General features: G+C 41.7%; 1 protein-coding gene across 2 annotated transcripts in view; it reads left to right on the top strand.

Annotated features, from left to right (window-relative positions):
• Positions 1-15,179, top strand: part of OGDH (oxoglutarate dehydrogenase) — a 122,030-nt gene that overhangs the window by 80,315 nt on the left and 26,536 nt on the right. For both annotated transcript variants that reach the window (XM_077469667.1, XM_077469669.1), the window contains exons 5-11: positions 3,889-4,004; positions 4,111-4,265; positions 5,104-5,250; positions 9,751-9,841; positions 10,391-10,570; positions 10,657-10,785; positions 14,182-14,361. In XM_077469667.1, the coding sequence (XP_077325793.1) occupies positions 3,889-4,004; positions 4,111-4,265; positions 5,104-5,250; positions 9,751-9,841; positions 10,391-10,570; positions 10,657-10,785; positions 14,182-14,361 (998 nt within the window). The remainder of the gene's footprint in view (positions 1-3,888; positions 4,005-4,110; positions 4,266-5,103; positions 5,251-9,750; positions 9,842-10,390; positions 10,571-10,656; positions 10,786-14,181; positions 14,362-15,179) is intronic.

Genomic DNA, 15,179 nt, shown 5'->3' with positions numbered 1-15,179 from the left:
GGTCCAAATCTCATTTTTGTGTTATAACATATCACAGTTCCCCTTTACATCACAGTCCCCACTTTACATCAGTGTCCTCAGCTTCCCCCTTCACATCATAGTCCCCTCTTTACATCAGTATCCTCAGCTTTAACAACCCAGCCCCACCCACACCTTACATCAGTGTCCACAGTCCCTTTTTAAAAGCCAGTTCACACCTGAATCGCAAATAAATGCAGTTCGCATCCCTGTGTAACTCTGTGTGGTGCAATTTTCAGCCCATTCATTTGAAAGAACTGAAATTGCACAAAAAGTAGTGCTTACGTTACTTTTTAAAAATGCACTGCACCAAATTGCATGGTACTGCAGGGTGCACTGCATTTGCAATCTGCATTTGGGGTGTCATTAGGAATACATTGACAGCAGCCTATGTTACTCAATGAAGGAGCAGTGGTTGTAAAGACATCCAAGTTTTGATAGGTGTAGACAGACAGGTGTACGGCCTTGAATGCACACTGTCTGCATTCAGGTCTGTGAATCTGCATACCTGTCAATGTCCATACAACTTTTGCACTTCCATTGACTAACATAGGCTGACTGCACACTGCTCCGAAAGCATTAAAAAAAAAAAAAAAAAGCTCCTGCATGCTGTATGGGCCGCTACACCCATGTTAATCCCCATTAAAGCCTTTAAATACAAAAATATGTACACTCAGCATGTTTGTAGTTTACATAGTGACTTTGATTTCTTTGCAACAGTAAAAATTACTTTGCATTCATTTTATGTAACATGCAAATTTATGTTCACGATTTTCTATACTTCATACTTTAGTAATTGAAAGAGGTTTAGGCAAGAGAGGAAAAATGTTCTCTCAGGTATGGCTGGCTAAAACACTCTTAATCAGTGATTAATCAGCTCTCCAGTGCTGCTGCAAATTAATTGCTCAAAGTTCATGTAAGCAGAATAATTTGAAGTGTTAAGGGACAGACGAGATGTTCACCCATCCCATTGATTAAAAATCTCTGGTGTAATCAGTGTTATTGGAAACAGTCTTACAGAACAAGATATCACTGTGGTGATTAAACCAACCTAAACAAACACATGGGCTAAGGCTTGCATCTTTCAAGAAACCAGCTTGAATGGCAAGCTGCTGGCCAGCACACCTAAATGAAATACTTTTTTTTTTCTCTACAGTGATGGGAACAGTCTATACTGATGGCAATGGTCTTTTGACATCTTTGCATAGACACCAGAAGAGGTGTTTTCTTCAGAGAAACACTAAAGTAGAGCAGAGATTTTAAATAGTGGTCAAACATGTGACAATGGTCTGACCAACCATTTCCTTTTTTATGTTGATTCAGGTGCTATCTGTTCTTGTTATCCTGTCTAACGGTACCTGTGCATAGAGGCTGTTGTAAGCTCCCTCTCCTGTGACAGCTTGCAAGCAATCCCTAGATAGCAGCTGTGAAAACTCAGATCTGGAAATCAGACTTTTGAAAGTAAAATCCAATTTTACAGTCATTCACATGCACAAAATGTCATGCACCAAAGGTGCCTTGCATACAGCGAAAAGCAAAATATAGTGCAACAAATGGTGAGTGCTGTATTCCATGCAAGAGGGGCGAAGTGTTAAGCTTGGTACACACAGATCAAAATCGTCTGGTTCAGCAAGAACCATACAAATTTCAATAAGTGTGTTGCCCTCTCTGTTCTACAGAAGCCAATCATTTGACTAATCCTGCTGGAAAAAACAGCATTCGATCAGCCGGTGATGCATTGATGAGAGTATTCTAACAGGAAAGGGAGATCTCTGCATTCCCGTTGCTTGCGGGAATGCAGGAATCTCTGTGCTATTTTCATTCAGCTCGGTGGTTGAACGTCAGAAAAAAAAAAAATTGGTGTGTATCCAGCTTTATATAGAAATGAATGGTTCCTTATTCAAAAAAGTGTTATTTGATTATTGTGATCATGTCTGCAACAATAAAATTAAGCATATTTGAATTAAGAACCATTTGTCTATCCATTTCTATGCAAGACTTCGTCCCTCTATATTGAGTTTTCAAAATTTGCTGTACCATATTGCCAGAACACTTCAGTCAGTGCTCTCAGCGATTGGCCGAGAGCGCTGATCGGGAGCCGTTCGGCGGACCAACTGCAGTACACAGGGGCCAAACATTTCTGTTGAACCGGCCAATGCCGTCTGACATTCGGCCCATATATACTAGGCTTAAGACTATGTTCACTTTTGTGCCATGTGGGAATGTGCACAAAATTGTGCTTGTTTCCCTAATCCACAAATAAATGCACATCCCTTTTGCAAGCACATGGCAGTGCCATTAATTCTCAATGGCACTTAAACATAACTTGCTAATGCATGCATGAAATGGTAACAAAGTACCATGTGCTTTGGTGTGGCTTGATTTAAAAAAAGTCATGCACTTTTTTTGGGGAATTTTAAGGCAGTCCATTGGGATGAATAGGCTGTTCTAAATACAACACGCACAAATGTGCATGCACTGTCGCACATCCATAAGGTGTGAATAGAGCCTTAGGCAGGCCATACATTGTGCGAATTTCTAGGGGAAGACGTCCCCGATGGGAGAAGACAGTGATTATTGTTAGCGGCTGTAACAGCCGCTAGCAATAATCCCAAGTAATATCCGACAGGTAGGTTGTTCCCAGTTTGATCAATTGATCAGTTTGGTACATTCAGCCTGCCCATACACAGTTTAAATCTCAGCCAGTTCCTGCTGAACCAGCCGAAATTCGAACTGTGTATTGTTGGCATTCCTTAGCTTGGAACTAATGAATTATGTAAGCAAGTAGAAATAAAACATCAGTATTACAACTAAAATTTAAAATATATTAGGATGTGAAATTAGGAAAATTTGTCACTGTTTAACCTGTAAATCCAAAATACGAGCAGATGTTTGTGGAATAACATTAAAGCAATTTACAGATAAAGATGTATGCAGTAATTTTGGCAAATATATTTAAGCTCAAACTGAATTGTGAGCTGATTTGTTTCACATGCGTAGCTAATTGCATCTGGGAGCTTAACGGCACTTGGGGTTATGCTTCTCCATGTGTAGGTGGATAGGCTGTAGGTTTCAGAAGCCAGATAATACTTTAAATAGGTGTAATATTGCTGTATCTAGAGTCTCGGCTACTCTCTTATCTTATGCAAGACAACTACACCCTCAAAACCCAAACTGACACAGTAGACAATTAAGTAGGCATTCACAGTAAAAATAGCTCTAGCGTGTATTAGATGCCGGTTGCAGCACTTTAAGTGCCGTGACTTCCTTGCTTCTGGGATTTGTCCAGCCTTCTTCTTCAGTCGCTTAAGAGTCATGTTAATCTTTTTTATTGTTGAGTTTTTGTGTGTGTATGAGTGGTACTTTATTCATGATATTGAGTTATTTGTACTTCTGTGGGTCCTATTTATAATTGATAAACTGTTGTATTGAGAAAAAAAAAATGTATTTTCAGGTCAGTTGTAGACTAATGCCTTTCTTCTACCCCGCTCCCCTACCCACCATTCTGCTTGTATCCCCATCTGCTTCCCATTCTTTTATTCTCCTCTGCACCATATCTTACAAATTCTCATTAATGTTTTATGTGCCAAAAAAATGTTTCATGTGCCAAAATGATGTTTATCGCTTAATAACCCTGCTTCATCTACACTATGATGACTTTTCCTTGTGACTTGCCCATTTTCTGTGTTCTGTTTTGTGATGGCCATATCGCTGTCCTTTGCTCCTGTCCTGTCATCTTGCCCTCCTTTGTATTAAATATGCCACATGGTTGTTAACACCATTGAACCCTCTGCATGACTGGCTGCATTGTGTTGCTCCCCCTGTAACGCTACCTCCATCTGTCTGTCTTTGATCGCTGCCCCCCCGTAGGGTTTTACGGGCTGGAGGAATCAGACCTAGACAAAGTCTTCCATCTACCAACCACTACTTTTATTGGAGGCAATGAGACAGCACTGCCCCTCCGAGAAATCATCAAGAGGCTGGAGGTAAGAAGAGAAGCTCATACTGAGTTTATGCACCTGGATATATACTGTCTTGTCGAACTGAAAACGCTGTATACTTCTCCTGGCCTTATCTACCTTGTTTCTGCAGACTTCCTATTGTCAGCACATAGGAGTAGAGTTCATGTTTATCAATGATTTGGAACAATGTCAATGGATCCGTGAAAAGTTTGAGACACCAGGAATCATGCAGTTCACCAATGAGGAGAAACGTACAATGCTAGCCAGACTGGTTAGATCTACTAGGTATGTTCGTCAAATTTAAAGTGGACCATAATCCTAAATACATGCTTATTTTCCCCCGCCTCCCACCCAAAAGCCAGGTAGAGTCCTTTGGCGCATTAACACATGCACCTGAAGTTCCTTTTTGTAGAGCAAGTCCAAATCCAAAATGGTGCTGTTTTCGTCCTCTCTTGATGAGGAAGCAATTTGGTTGTAACACTGGGGTCCTTACTGATGTCCAGAAATGTTATGAGTGATTTCCTCAGTATGGTTGTTGCTCTTTTGGAGAGTTCAGAAGTTTAGAGTGCTGTAATTCAGTGACATGGACTCCTGTAGATAATTCTCAGTGGAAATATATATGCAGGTTAGTGACAGGACTTGTTTGATTTAAAGGCCAGAGAGACCTTCTTGCCACATTTATTGGCACCCAAGACACATGATGAATGTGCCACATTCCAATTTTTTTTTCACATTCCTAATGTAGCCCTGAAAGGGCCATTCCTAGCACAGGCACTGGATTAGAGGTTGGATTGACCTGTTCAGGACCCCCCCCCCCCCCCCCCCCCAAGTCAGTTACAACAACAACAACAAAAAAGTCTGCAACAAAGTTGCCAAGTAGGTACTGAAGTAATGCACATAAAATCTATGAAGCTAGTGTGGATGCCAAAATCCTTCTTAGATAGGAGATGACAGCTTTTCGATCAGGCATTTTTAGGATGGATTGGAATGCTGTGTAAAGTGTCAAATACATGTGCATAACATAGACATAATAATAGTGCCCCATGAGCACCTGTTCTTACCTTGTTTACAGTAATTATCATCTCTGTGGCCTCCCCTATCAGTACTATTGATTTTATTACAGATTTGAAGAGTTCCTTCATCGTAAGTGGTCTTCTGAGAAGCGTTTTGGATTGGAGGGTTGCGAAGTGCTGATTCCTGCTTTGAAAACCATCATTGATAAGTCCAGTGGGAATGGTGTTGATTATGTCATCATGGGAATGCCACACAGGTACACGGGAAGGTTTTTTTCTGAGTTCTAAATGTTCAACATTGACTGTATTTGGTAATGCAATCTGTCCTCTCCAAATGTATATACCTAATACTACCATTACAAGTGTGACCAACCTGAAGTTATCAAATTGCAGTTCTAACTTAATGTACAGTATAGGACACAGTCTCCGTTTTCATAGACCTTTGAGTTATAGGCTTGTACCTTTTAATTGATTGGACACTGGAAAACTTTTTGAAGACTGGCCTCCTGGGTGCCTTCAATATAACCCTACTCCACTCAGCAAGCTAGCAAAAAAATTAGGACTTACGAAGGTGACGGACCTCTTCTTCCGTAAGGTGAAATCACTGTTGGCTTAACTAGTTTATTATTTTATTTTCTTCATTTAACTCTTCACTGTCTAATAGCACAGTAGAAGTAAACCCAGTAAAACCTTCAGAGTAGTACTCAGACCCCACAACCTGAGGACAGCCTGTACTGTTGATTCAAGCACTGGATCTCCTGCATGGATGCTTACCTCTGCACTTGCATGTAGTCAGCCGCAGGGTGCTTTAGAGGTACAGGGCTGTGGTCCTTCCCTATGGAACCTGGACCCTGCAGAATTCTCTGCCCATCACGACCAGTAAAGCCTGGACCATATATAGGGACCAATATCGTGGACGGGTAAGATGGGGTCACTTTCTATCTCTGACCATTACTGTAAAAAGACAGGAGCTATGTTTGGAATGTATTCACTTTACAGGGTACATTTTTCAAACGTGGAGCCGAACTCAACCGATCAGAGCTTATTTTCAGGTTGATGACCAGGTGTCACACCCACTTCCACCTAAAAGACTTTGCAAGTTGCTAGCACTCTACTCTGTAAGTATCCCACAGGGAATCATCCTTACCCGTAGCTATGGTGAAAACCAGGTGAAAGGGTGCCTCAGAAAAAGCTCAGAGTCTTGTAGCGTGGGAGAATTATCATTTTATCTCTGGAGTTAATCCCCTTTTTAATGCATGCCAATATTCTGTTGGCTTTGCTTGCACCAGCTTGGCATTGCAAGCCATTGATGAGCCTGTCATCTACTAAGACCCCCTGGCCCTTTTTCATCCTAGATTCCCCCAGAGGTTCTCCCCCTAGTGAGTAGATTGCATTCATATTTTCTGCACCCAAATGCATTATTTTACATTTTTCTACATTAAACCTAATTTGCCATGTAGTTGACCACCCAATTAATGTTGAAATCAACCAAAGACTTGCAAAATGGCCTGAACCATCTCTTTCTCCAGGGAGTAGCTGTGCTAGTACCCCCACAAGACTGACTCTATTACATGGTGATAATGCTTTTGCATTTTCTGAGCTTTGAAGTGCAAGACAATCCTTTCCAGTTTGTCATACTACCCTTTGGTTTATCCTCTGCTCCCAGATTATTCGCAAAGAATTTAGCACCTCTTCTTTCCCTTCTAAGAACTGAGGGCATTTATGTCACCAGTTATCTGAATAATCTTTTACTGATAACTCACCTCAATTCCAGTTATCTGCCAATGTCCACAGGGCAATTGAGATGCACAAGAATTTAGGTTGGGTGGGCAACCTCCAAAAAAATCTGCTCTCCGGTGTTCACTTGGCCTGAAATGCTTGGGTCTGATCCGTGACACATTCACACAATTACATTTTTCTATACCTACTAGTCGTCCTGTCCAGCCAAGCAAGAAATTCCTTAGCTTGGTGGATCTTAAGCCCAGCCTTAACAATGGGGATGTCTTTCCTTCCCTCTCAATGGAAAGTGATAACAGATGTCAGTCTTTCAGGCTAGGGAGTAGTGTTACAGTAGGGAACATGATCATTGGTGTAAGCCAAGCTCCCCATCAACACCCTAAGGCTCAGAGAAATAAGGATGGCTATGTAATATTAGAATCGCTTTCTGCAGGGGCACCTAATCGGGGCAAACAGATCGTGCAATGGCTGTGGCCTACATCGACCATCAAGGGACCACCAGGCCCTGTGCAACCTTGAAGAAAGCAAGCCAAATCATCTAATGCACAGAGATTCACTTTCCAGCTATCTTCTGTGATCCACATCCCAGGAGAGGAAAATAGAAAGGGGACATCTACAACCTTGATATGTCAGAGATATGAGACCCCTGGATGCGGATATTCTGCTGCACAAAATAAAGCAAGAGAAGAGAAGAAGCCAAAGAGTCTCACTGCACCAAACTGGCCCAGAAGAACCTGGTACACAGTTATACTCTCATTACTAGGAGACTACCCTGGCCTCTCCCTAACAGGCTGGACCTACTGTCTTGGGGCCCTTTATTCCTTCCTGCTTGTCAGTCACTAGCTTTAACAGCATGGCTGTTGAAGCCCAGGTCTTTAAGAGTCAAAGGGGTCTCTGAGTCTGTCATTTCCTACCTTTGTTAAAAGCAAGGAAAGCCACTTCCATAAAGATCTATTATTGTACCAGGAAATCCTTCCTTGCCTGGTGTGAACATAGGCACTTTAATCCCAGAGACTGCCTCAAATTCTGACCTTCCTACAATTAGGACTTGACCAGAACTTGGCCTTAAGCACTACCAAAGTGTAGGTTTTGGCCTTGTCCATTCTTTTTCAAAAAACTCTGACTTCACTCTTCTCTGTCAAAGTGTATCTCAGGTCAGACCCCCTTTGCAGTACCCTGTGCTTCCTTGGAACTTCAGCTTGGTTCTCTCTGCACTGAAATCAGAAAAACACTCTATAAACCAAACTGGAATATCTCCTTAAATGGCCTGTAAGGAGCTGTTCCTCATTCTTCACAATGACAAAGTAGTCCTACGCCCAAGACCATTTTTCTTCCTAAGGTGGTATCAGTCTTCCACCTCAATGAAGACCTATTCCTTTTATCTTTGTGCCCTGCTTTAAAGCACTCAAGGGGAATTGCCCTTCAGTGCCTGGACATATAATATGTTGCTTTGAGGTAGACTATGATGGCTCTATCAGGAAGACAGACTCCCTGTTTTATCCTTTCCTCAGGACCTCACAAGGGACTACCTGCTTCCAAGTCTACGATAATTTGATGGATAAGAAAACAAATTGCTAGAGCTTACACTGTAAAGGACAATGCTCCTCCTGTGCTCTTATGCACTGACTCCACCAGATTGGTTGGGTGTTTCCTGGGCATTCAGGTACTGGAGTTCTGTAGCCCAGTTTTTTAAGGCTGCCACCTTGTCCTCTGTTCAAACCTTTTCAAAGATTTATTAGGTAGACATCCAATCTTCTGTGGATGCAGGTTTTGGGTGCAAGGTTCTTACAGTAGCACTCTGAAGGTGAGTTTGTTGATCCTTGTTATTGTTGGGCCTGTTGGCACATTTTTGTTTGCCCAGTTGTTGCCCACCCTTCCCATTTATTGTTTGGGAACATCCCAGTGTCATCTTGGATGTGGATATCCTGCCCTACAAAAAAGTCAGTGATTCTCATTGTACCAAACTGGCTCAGAAGAACCTGGTACACAGCAATACTCAGACTACTAACAGGTGACCTTTGGCCTCTCCTCAACAGGCTTGACCTACTGTTTCAGGGCCCACTGTTTCATCTGGTTTCTCAGTCACTAGTTTTAAAGTAAGGTTTTTTTTTTTTTCTCTTAATGCATTAAGAGAAAAAAACTTTTGTGTGCAGCAGCTCCCCTAATACTTACCTGAGCCCCATCTGATCCAGCAATGTTGCACGAGTGACTCAGCTGCCGGGACTCTCCTTCCTCATTGGCTGAGAGAGCAGCAAAGCGCCATTGGCTCCCCATGCTGTCAATCAACGTCAGTGAGCCAATGAGGAGAGAGAGGGGACAGGGCCGGGCCATGGCTCCCTGTCTGAATAGACACAGGGAGCTGCAGCTCAGCTTGGGAGCCCGCATTACAAGCTCCTTACTGTGGGGGCACGCAACAGGAGGGAGGGGCTAGAAGCACCAAAGAGGGATCCGAGAAAAAGAGAACACATGCTGTTCTATGCAAAACCACTGTACAGAGCAGGTAAGTATAACATGTTTGTTAATTTTAACCAAAAAACACAGATTTTATTATCGTTTTAACAGCATGGCTATAAATACTCAGCCTGTGTCCTGTCCTGTACAATGAAGTTGAGAGGAGTTTTGACTTACCTGTAATTCCATATCTTGGAGGACAGGACATAAGCCACCCTGCCTTCTACTCCTGGGTTACTCTGCTTGCTACAAAACTGAGTACTCAGAGTGAGGGTTATAGGGAAAGCACCCAGAGGTTATATCCTCAAAAGCTTTTCCAGTGTCCAATCACCTGAAGGTATGAGCCTATAACCCAGGACCTTTGAATGCTCAGCCTGTACTGTACTTCAATCTAAAGAATTTAAAGGCAAGTCAAAATTCCTTTTTTCAAAATAATGGTCCTTAAGCTAGAAGACCTGAATTTATTCTGTTTTTTCATGCTTCCCGCTTTTATTTTCTCTATAGAATTAACATGAAGATCTATATTGGTGTATAATGCAGTATAGTAACATATTCTGTCTGTCTCACAGAGGTCGTCTTAATGTTTTGGCCAATGTGATCAGGAAGGAGCTGGAACAGATTTTCTGTCAGTTTGACTCCAAACTTGAAGCTGCAGATGAGGTATGTATTGCTGATTTTTTTTTTTCTGCTTTTAAGAGAACCTAATTGTCATTTTGTAAAATTACTTCTTTGATGCAGAGACTAGCGGATGCCTTCCTTTGCTCCTTTAATTAAGATTTACTTTGTTACTGAGGTCTGATATCTGGAAATAAGTCAGGTAGTTGCCATTCACTTGTCCAGTGATATTTTCCTTAGCGGCCACTGATGCACCCTTATTGGACATGGGATGGTGGTTGGGCAGGGGTTTAGCCCAGAGGTTAGGTAAGTCAAACACAAGTAACAAAGTAAATTGCGTGGTGCACAGAAGAGGTTTCCTGGCTAGGGAAGTCAGTCATCAGTAGAAAAAGTGAATTGCATGGCACACAAAGGATGAGGCTTCCTTTCCAACAAAGTTGAAATGATCCTCTTATGAAGGATGTCCATAGGGGGGAAAAAAAAGTTGATCGTTTACAGATTGAGTGATTGTCCGAGTGAGGATTGTGAAAAAACGTTTGTTTCTTGGAATGTTAGATTAACAAGGTCCACCTTACTCTTTTGCATTATGTGTAGGGTTCCGGAGATGTGAAGTACCACTTGGGAATGTACCACAGGCGGATAAACAGAGTAACTGATCGAAACATCACACTGTCTTTGGTAGCTAATCCTTCCCATCTTGAAGCAGCAGACCCTGTTGTCCAGGGAAAAACCAAAGCTGAGCAGTTCTACTGTGGAGACACAGAGGGAAAAAAGGTGATGCGCAATGACCACATACGATGAGGAGTGTTGATCTTCTAATATACGTTTTGCTTACTTGTTTCCTTTTTCTATGAATACAGGTTATGTCTCTACTGATACATGGTGACGCTGCTTTTGCAGGTCAAGGAATTGTGTATGAGACCTTCCACTTGAGCGACCTTCCATCTCACACAACACATGGCACTGTTCATGTGGTGGTCAACAACCAGGTGTGTATCTTTAGTTTTCTTATAAACTGTTAACCATGGGTTATACATCATGTATACACCTTTTTGAGTAAAATTAGCTTACATGGCCCTTGACTACATAGTCGAACACTGCTTAGTTTAGATGCCATACCTTTAGGCCATGAGCTCCATCCCCAACACCTGTCCAAAGAGCCCCCATTGTAAGAACATAGCTTATTCTACTTAGGACGCACCATACGTTGGGTGCTTGTCCCCAGCACCCCACTCTCCCTCTCAGAGCACTATGTGAATGTTCTTGTTTTATTTGGATATCTTCTTGGGAGCATACCTATTTCATCTGAAGTGTATGTTAGAGCTACAAGGAGGATCCGACAGCTGCAAGATGAGCTTGACACACACACACACACACACACACGTGTGTTTATTATTTTCCACATTCGCGTATTAGGAACCTATTGTGTTTTGAAATACAGCGAGTAAAATAAGTATTTTTCTAGGTAAATATATTTCTAAAGGTGCTATTGACTTGAATCTTTCACCACATGTTGGTAACAATCCATGCATACAAAGAAACCAAAACCAACAAGAAATTAAGTTATGCGTAATAAAATGAAATGACACCGGGAAAAAGCATTCAACACTCTAAGTGAAATTTATTTAATACTTAATACAAAATTTATTTTGCCCATTCTTCCACACAAACGGTCTTCAAATCTTGAAGGTTCCTTGGGCCTCCTCTATGAACTCTGATCTTTAGTTCTTTCCATATATTTTCTATTTGATTCAAGTCAGGTGATTGGCTGGGCCATTCTAGCCCCTTTATTTTCTTTCTTTGAAACCAATTGAGAGTTTCCTTGGCTTTGTGTTTAGGATCATTGTCTTGCCGAAATGTCCACCCTCATTTCATCTTCATCATCCTGGTAGATGGCAGCAGATTTTTATCAAGAATGTCTTGGTACATTTTTCCATTCATCCTTCTGTCAATAGCATGAAGTTTGCTAGTATTGTATGCTAAAAAAAACAGCACCAAACCATGATGTTCCCACCTCCAAACTTCACTGTTGGTATGGGGTGTTTTTGGGGTGATGTGCAGTGCCATTTGTCCTCCAAACATGATGTGTATTATGGCATCCAAAGAGTTCAATTTCGGTCCCATCTTACCAGACGATATTCTCCCAGTTTTTCACAGGCTTGTCCTAAATGTTGTGCAGCAAATTTTAAACGAGCTTCAACATGCCTTTTCTTCAGCAATGGAGTTTTGCATGGTGAGCGTGCATACAGGCCATGGGGGTTTAGTGCATCTTCTTTGAAACAATTGTACCTGCTAATTCCAGGCATTTCTGAAGCACTCCAGAAGTCCAGAAGTGGTCATTGGCTCTTGGACAACTCTTCTGATAATTTTCACTTCTCTGACAGAAATCTTGCGAGGAGCACCTGGTCATGGCTGGTTAATGTTGAAATTATGTTCTTTCCACTTACAGATCATAGCCCCAACAGTGTTCACTGGACACGTTTAGAAATCCTTCTGTAATCAATGTCATCAGTATGTTTTACAACAATAAGGTTGCGGAGGTCTTGAGAGAGCCCTTTGCTTTTACCTATCATGAGATATTTCTTGTATAACACCTTGGTAATAAGACACCTTTTTATAGGCCATCAGTTGAGACTGAACCAGTTGATATTAATTTGCACTGACAAGGGGCAGGATTGCTTTCTAATTACTAATAGATTTCAGCTACTGTCTTGGCTTTCCATTTTTGCATCTCCCTTTCTTCATGTGTTCAATACTTTTTCCCTGTGTCAATCCAATTTGGTTTCTTTGTAGGGGTTGTTACCAACCTGTTGTGAAAATTTAATGTCAATATCACCTTTAGAAATACATTTACTTAGAAAAATGATGACGTGTTCAATACTTACCCACTGTATATTTATAACTTTTTTGATAAGTATCACTGTGGGGGTTTTCAGCACTGTATATTGGAGTTGGCCTGTATTTATTAATATTTGTCATGCGGGAATTTTAAATACAGCAGCTTATAATTTAGGTTTTCATTCATGGATCACTTTTTTTTTTTTATTATTATTCTTGGATTTCGTGTTTTAGTTGGAGATCGACACGCACTCACATATTTGTTGTGGAAATTAGTGAGGTGCACACAAGAAGTGAGCAGTATAATAGAATTAAACACACTGCAGCTTAGAAAAATGTTGTTTAGTTTAGATGCCATACCTGTAAGCTAGCAGCTGCATCCACAAAGCCTGGTCAAAAATATCTTATTGTCAGCCCTTAGCCCTAGTCTGGCTGGAAGCTAGGACAAATCATGGGATGCAATGTTTTTCCAGCTTCCCACTCTCCCTGTAAAAAATCCACACATGTTCAATGTACTTTCCTACAAGGGGAACAGCCCCCATACTTGGCAGAACTTACAAGGTCACATGACTGTAATTCACCGCTGCATTTTGGGCTGCAAGAGATGGACACTTCTTGTGATGATTGCTAGTTTCTGCCGACATAACATGCTCCAACCACTGTCACTCAGTCTGTACAGGCTTGTCAGCAGAAATCTGACCACAGAGGTATAGGCATGCCATACATAGGAATGGCATCCTGTATCTCCCATGTAGAAGGCAGGGACTCTCACTGTCTTCTCCTTGTTATGTTCAGTTGTAGCAGTTCGACCACTGGAGTACAGGCACTCTGTGCTTGGGTACAATGTCCTGTAGCTCCTAAATAGAAAGCATAGACACAAACTTACCATTCTAGGACAGATTTAGTCTGTCTTTGATATGGTCCGAATAGAAAAGAAGGGGCACTGGCAGGATCACTGCTCATAAACAAAGACAATAGGCTACATTTATGAAAAAGTACATGTAAACCTAGACACATGGAATATTGTATTTTGTGACAACATACACTTTTATACCACTTTTACCTACAGGTAAGCCTATAATAAGACTTACCTGTAGGTACTGTAAATACCCCCTAAACCTGCACGGTTTAGGAGCCATTTACCATATACTTTTGCGCAGACATCTTCGACGCATGCGTTATGAAGATGCGGACCTCTGTGCTGTTTCTTCACTAGCAAGTGCTGTGACTGACACCTCCCATGTGCATGCATGGGAGTGATGTAACGTGACTCCGGCCAGTCACAGAGCCGGAGTCTGCACCCATGGAAGGAAGAGGGGCAAAGATGGATGGGGACAATGCGGGCTTCGCTTGCAAGTGGCTCATAATGCTTTTACTTTGCAGGGGAAAAAAGAGAAAGTAAAACCCATCAGGGTTTACTTCCTCTTTAACTTCTTTAACTAGTCATCTTTTGTGGTGTTGGCCACGTTGACAAGTTATCATGTATGCCATGTTATATACAGTTGTACTATTTCATCCCTAACTCAATTATATAAATATGTTTTCAGATTGGTTTCACAACTGATCCTCGAATGGCACGCTCCTCTCCATACCCTACTGATGTTGCTAGGGTGGTCAATGCTCCAATTTTCCATGTCAACGCAGATGATCCAGAGGCTGTTGTGTATGTGTGTAACGTGGCTGCAGAGTGGAGGGCTACCTTTCACAAGGATGTGGTTGTGGACTTGGTATGTATAGCTCTTACATGCACCCGCAATGGTCTAACCCCATTATAAGAACAAGTATTCTGTGCAATCCTAAATGATATGGTAGTTAGAACAGTGCAAAGGAATTGATTGGAAGACAGCATTATTTTATGTACTCTGGAATCCCAGGAAAACAAAACCCTGTAGTAGTGGGAGCCCTATTGATTCTCCCTTGTCTTTCAAAGTCTTTTCAAGATATTGTTCAAGAACAAGATTACCACCAACAATTATTTAGCCTATTGTGCCATAGCTATCCTTGATGCCTGCTTCAATAAAAATAAGAATCCCTGGACGTGGAAACCATTTCCCTGCATGTTTTTTTAAGACCTTGTTTTCTGTACCTCTGTATGCTTTGATTCCCTAGACTAGTGGTCTCCAAACTGCGGCCAACAGGGGGCCGAATGTGGTCCTTTTACTTGTCTTTTATTGGCCCTTGGGGCACTATTCCTCCCGCTGACACCAACAATGGAAAGCTATTTCTTCCACTGACAACAATATTGGGACGCTATTCCTTACACTGATACCAGTGATGGGGTACTAGTCCTCCCACTGATACCTACAATACGGCACAATTCATTCTACTGTCACCAAACGATGGAACACTGTTCTTCCCACTGACACCTATGATGTGGCAACATTCATTTCGCTGGCACCAACGATGGTGCAGTATTTCTCCTCCTACTTACTACAGTAACTATGTCATTTTCTTACTTCCACTGATGTTTAGGCATTTTCTACTCTTACTGGCCACAGTCCAGCCCCCCAAAGTCTAAAGGACAGTAATCTAAACCTTTGCTAAG

This window comes from Lithobates pipiens, unplaced genomic scaffold, assembly GCF_037356315.1.
Source record: "Lithobates pipiens isolate NorthernLeopardFrog02 unplaced genomic scaffold, aLitPip1_a1.2 Scaffold_8, whole genome shotgun sequence".
In the NCBI taxonomy this organism is placed as follows: domain Eukaryota; kingdom Metazoa; phylum Chordata; class Amphibia; order Anura; family Ranidae; genus Lithobates; species Lithobates pipiens.
The sequence above is the reverse complement of the archived record's forward strand: the minus strand, read 5'-3'. Positions and strand labels throughout refer to the sequence as shown.